The 5,943-nt window shown below is 42.5% G+C and overlaps 1 protein-coding gene across 1 annotated transcript in view; it reads right to left on the reverse strand.

Moving 5' to 3' along the window:
• The window catches only part of sdhaf3 (succinate dehydrogenase complex assembly factor 3), a 17,785-nt gene extending 13,624 nt beyond the window's left edge, over window positions 1-4,161 (reverse strand). Inside the window, exon 1 of the mRNA XM_079259270.1 lies at window positions 3,866-4,161. Within this exon, the coding sequence (XP_079115396.1) occupies window positions 3,866-4,042 (177 nt within the window). The 5' untranslated portion in view covers window positions 4,043-4,161. The remainder of the gene's footprint in view (window positions 1-3,865) is intronic.
• Window positions 4,162-5,943: the final 1,782 nt, after the last annotated feature.

Below are 5,943 nucleotides of genomic sequence, written 5' to 3' on the forward strand. Positions count from 1 at the left end.
ATGGATGGATGGATGGACACATGAATGGATAGATGGATGGATGGATGGATGGACACGTGGATGGATGGACGGACAGATGCATGGATGAATGGACAAATGGACGGATGGATGAATGGAAAGGTGGATGGGTGGACGGATGGATTGATGGATGAATGAATGGATGGATGCACAGACAGATGGACGGATGGATGGATGAATAGATAGATGGGCAGGTGGATGGATGGACGAACGGACGGCTGGATGAATGGACTGATGGATGGATGGATGGATGGATGGACACGTGGATAGATGGATGGATGGATGGACACGTGGATGGATGGATGTATGGATGGATGGACACGTGGATGGATGGATGGACGGATGGACATGTGGATGGATGGATGGATGGATGGATGGACACGTGGATGGATGGATGGATGGATGGATGGATGGATGGACACGTGGATGGATGGATGGATGGATGGATGGATAGACACGTGGATGGATGGATGGATGGATGGACACATGAATGGATAGATGGATGGATGGATGGATGGATGGACACGTGGATGGATGGATGGACGGATGGACACGTGGATGGATGGATGGATGGATGGATGGACACATGGATGGATGGATGGATGGATGGATAGACACGTGGATGGATGGATGGATGGATGGACACATGAATGGATAGATGGATGGATGGATGGATGGATGGATGGACACGTGGATGGATGGATGGACACGTGGATAGATGGATGGATGGATGGATGGATGGACACGTGGATGGATGGATGGATGGATGGATGGAAGGACACATGAATGGATAGATGGATGGATGGATGGATGGATGGATGGACACGTGGATAGATGGATGGATGGATGGATGGACATGTGGATAGATGGATGGATGGACACGTGGATGGATGGATGTATGGATGGATGGACACGTGGATGGATGGATGGACGGATGGACATGTGGATGGATGGATGGATGGATGGATGGACACGTGGATGGATGGATGGATGGATGGATGGATGGACACGTGGATGGATGGATGGATGGATGGATGGATAGACACGTGGATGGATGGATGGATGGATGGATGGACACATGAATGGATAGATGGATGGATGGATGGATGGATGGACACGTGGATGGATGGATGGACGGATGGACACGTGGATGGATGGATGGATGGATGGATGGACACATGGATGGATGGATGGATGGATGGATAGACACGTGGATGGATGGATGGATGGATGGACACATGAATGGATAGATGGATGGATGGATGGATGGATGGATGGACACGTGGATGGATGGATGGACACGTGGATAGATGGATGGATGGATGGATGGATGGACACGTGGATGGATGGATGGATGGATGGATGGAAGGACACATGAATGGATAGATGGATGGATGGATGGATGGATGGATGGACACGTGGATAGATGGATGGATGGATGGATGGACATGTGGATAGATGGATGGATGGACACGTGGATGGATGGATGGATATTAAAAATGAGATTTCTGTTTTAACAGTAAGAAGTTTTACTCCAACTTGTCTTCCTTCATGATTTATTCCGTTTCAGCAGCGTTTGGTCTTCAGACGATCAAAGCAGCAGCAGGTCTCCTAGAGTTCGACCCTTCAGGAAGTCGTCTCCTCCCTCTGAACTTCACACAGATGGGAAACGCTGACTTTGATTTCAGGGAAGAGAGCAGAGATGTGGTTTGATGCTTCACAAGACGAGGACGGTCAAGTGCTGCCATGTTAACTTCACTGAGAAACTTAAACGTCCTACTTTGTTGCATTTTGAAAAGATCAAAACATTGATCCAGTTACGGCCTCTTTTTGATCTTTTTACTGACCTTTTGTTCATTTCTAAAACTTTTAAAGCTTAAACGCTGAAGATAAAGACTGACACAAAAGTTTTCCTCAAAACCAAAAGACGCCTTCATCAGCTGCGTCGAGCTTAAAGACGTGTCATAAACACATCATTAACCGAGTGTTTGGTGAATTACGTCTCTGTTCTGACAATGTTTCTTGGTAATAAAACCAATACTGATGGAAAGCCTGTTGAGGAGCCATATCTGTCAGGAAAATGTGTTGTAAGACAAGCGGAAATTTGATACGTGTTAATTGTGGAAGCATAGTTCGCTTACTCAAAGGAAACAAGATCATAGCAAGAATTTAAATAAATGCTGCTTGTTTAAAGCCGACAGCATCCCGAGGCTAAAAACAGTTTTTCATCCAGGACGCTGAGTGACATTGCAGCGGAGTTTTACGCACTGCATCACACGCTGGCAAGCCCAAAATCAGCTACCGGTACGTCTCTGTTTGGTTCTACCCAACTTATATCGTGTGCCATTTGGTAGTCGCCGCTGCAACCATCCGACGAATCCGCAGGGGAGGCTTCATGGCCTCGTTTCTCCCAGAATTCACTTCACACAACACGTTGGTTGATGATCAGCCGACGGACTACGAGGAGTTTGTTCACTTTATTAGAAATGTGACGAAAGTCAAATACATTGACACTGAAACTGTGTAATATTGGAGATTTATGGATTTTATGTAACTGTATTACATGGTGTTTAGAGACCATATGATCCAGATAACCACGTTGCCCAAACCCGAGGAGAAATCCTGATCTGTTTCAGCAGACTGGAAACTGGATATAGCATAAACTAGTCTGCACATTGTGCTAAATGTTCTTTAGAAATTAAAGCGTGTGCCCAGGGGTCCACACCCACTTGGGGCCCACCTGAGGCCGACCTCGGGCATACACCAGCAATTTGGACATGAAACAAAATGTACATAAAAGCCAGATAGTTAAACCACAGTGTCCAGTGTATTGCTATTGGTACCACTGGCTGGGAGATGTTCGAAATCAAATCAAATCAAACTTTATTTCTAGAGCACTTTTCATGCCACGGGCAACACAAAGTGCTTCACAAGATAAAATCAAGTCATAAGGATTAAAACAAACAGTAGATAACAAGACATTTAAAACCAATAAAGACGCATGCTCTTTCCACACACTCAAACACCCCCCCCCCCCCCACCCCCACCCCCCCCGCTCCCACTTTATCCGAAATACATCATTCCCTGAATACTGTCTCTTTAACTGAACGCAGGTTAATAAAACAAATAAACCATTCATTAAGTGATAAAAATTCTGACTTGGTGCTGATGTGAGAAAACAATACCTAGGGATTCACATCAGGAGCAAGTCCCCCGCATGCTCATAGGGGCCGCTGCCATAGCAACCGCACAACTCCCAGGCGTTCCAGAGAAATGTAATTTCACAGTGTATCATTCACAATTTTTACCATGTTGCAGTGGCAAAGGAGGGCCTCTGGGACACTCTTGGCCCAGGGGCCTCTACACTTTTAATCCGGCCCTGGGTAGGATGCAGGATGGATGCTGGATCAATCAGACTCTCTTTGTTTTTAAGAGAATATTATCTTCCTATTTTACAAATTAAAAGTTTTTTTTTTTTTGTCAAAATCAATTTTAAAAAAAGGAACATTTTCCAAAGAAATGGAAAGTGTTTGGACCAACATTTGTGTTGGTGTGTTTTCTTTAGTTTTACAGCGAAACCACGTGAATCTAGTTTAAATCAACATTGTTTTTATGAAAACATCCAGACCAGAATGAGAACAAAAGTAATGGAGGATGTATTTTAGTTCATTCTGTCATCATAAGACAAGCCAATCAGTATTAAATGATCAGGATTGACTTAATGGGACCAGGTTGAGGACAGTTCTTGTAAAATGGAATAAAAACGTGACTTTGTCGCTTATGAACATTAATAACAAGATTAAACATGTTGGGGGTTTTTTTGGGTTTTTTTTTAAATGTAGTTTACCTTCCACTCTCTCATGAACTTCTTCACCTCTTCGGGTTGTGCTTGTTTGTGTCTCCTGAACTCGTCTTTCACATATTGGTCTCCCAGGGCCCGCAGGTCTATGGGCAGGAACCGGTGCAGAACCAGAATCCTCTTGTACAGAGAACGGACACTGGACACGTGGACGGTGGCCGACATGGGGTCAGGTAGCGCTGATTAACTGTTACTGAGGCTAAAACCGTGCAGCGACTGTCAAACAGGTGACAGAGCAGCTGTACTTCCCGCATGAAGCAAAGCAACACGCACAAGGAGGGTTATCTATGTCATAGACATCATATACACACAGACGCTGCATCGTATCACGCTGCCTATACGAGCAGACGTCTCATCGCGCCGCCATCTTGGATGGGTCTCCCATGCGCCTCCAATGCGTTTATTTCTAAGGTGTAGGTCCAACCACCACAATAAATTCACCAATTTTTACCTGAATTTTCTCACAGTTTGGTTTGTTACAAAGGGCAGAGATATTGTTATGATACAGATCCCTGCAAAATATTTAAATCAACGTGCTTTTATGCTAAAATATCTTTTATAATGCTATTTAACTAAGACATAAGGTAGCTGCGATATAAATAAACGTATAAATGCATCTGATAATAACATGTTGGTTCATTGGTGCATTTGGATTTGTCTATCTGTTTTTATCTGGTCAAATATATTTTTAATAAATTTTTCACACGATCTGCTCTCAATATTTCTCCGGTTATTGCAACGATATGCTGAACAAAATACAGGAATAGTTACTGTCCTTCTCTTGACTACGGCTGACTCTTTATTTTATTTACATTTATTAATTCATCAAAATAGAGATATAGTTGTACAAAGTCTGAAAATAAAATATTGTATCAAAACTATGTAATTCAGAAGTTACCCAGAAAAACACTCGGAGAAGTAAACCTCTGCCAAGGTCTTTAAAAAGTTCCTGAATCCAAACGGTGACCTGGATCACCACCAAAATTAATTCAGTTCTTCCTTTTCATATTTCCAAGTCCTGAAAATTTAATGAAAATCTGTCCATACTTAAGTTATCTTGAACACCAACAGACAAACAAATAAAGCTGGTAAAACCATAACCTCCTTGGCGGAGGTAATTATGCTACCATGTAAAACTCTCTTTGAGAAGCATCAATGTCATATTTTTCCATAAACACCTCATGGAAGTAAAATGTATCATTTGCATTTAGTCGATTATTCACTGTGTTAACATTACTTATGTAGAAAAGTGTTTTGTTTGTGTGTAATCTATACGCGTTTTTCCACAGAAAACAGTTATGTGGGGAAACTACGTCGACTCTGCAGCAAGACGCGAAAGGGAGACCCATCCAATATGGCGGCGAAGACGGTCCACTCTCCAGCGCTCAATGCGGCGTCTATGTATATAATGTCTATATATATGATGTCTATGCTCCAAGTAGCGACCTTGTTTATCCGGGAAGTTGTTGTTTCTTCTTCTGCTGCTGTAAATGCGTGGTGTGTTTTACTGCCCCCTGCCGGACACAATAGAAAGGACAACGTCTGCATTTCAGGTTTCTGCAGAAAAGAATCAGAAATCCTCAACAAATTCATTTCCAGCTCAAAACCAGTCTTTGTATAAGCTTTGATTTATTTCTCATCATGTGTCATTTCATTGTTTAAGACATGAAAAGCAGGTTTTACATTATTTGTTCAATCCAGTCTTGTAATGAAACCTGGTCCTAAAGCAACAAAATGACAGAATTAACTGTTTTTTAATCCCTTTATCTCCCTGCAGGGCTGAGTTTACATGCTTTTTTGTTCCTCTGTAGTGGGTAGAAGCACACACACACACAAACACAAAGTTCAACTATCCAACTTGTAAAAACTGAACAGGATAGTTTGACAAGGAATTTACTCTTTAATCCCAGCTGTGATACAATTCAGCTAGAATGAAACACACAAAAACTGGAGTTACTAATCTAATTAGATCAGTAAATTAGATTACAGATCTAATTTATTAACTATGCAAGCACCCCTTCAAGTATTTACCTGACTACATGCCCCTCTCGTGCACACAAACACAC

Source organism: Telmatherina bonti (assembly GCF_933228915.1).
Source record: "Telmatherina bonti genome assembly, chromosome: 19".
Lineage (NCBI taxonomy): Eukaryota > Metazoa > Chordata > Actinopteri > Atheriniformes > Telmatherinidae > Telmatherina > Telmatherina bonti.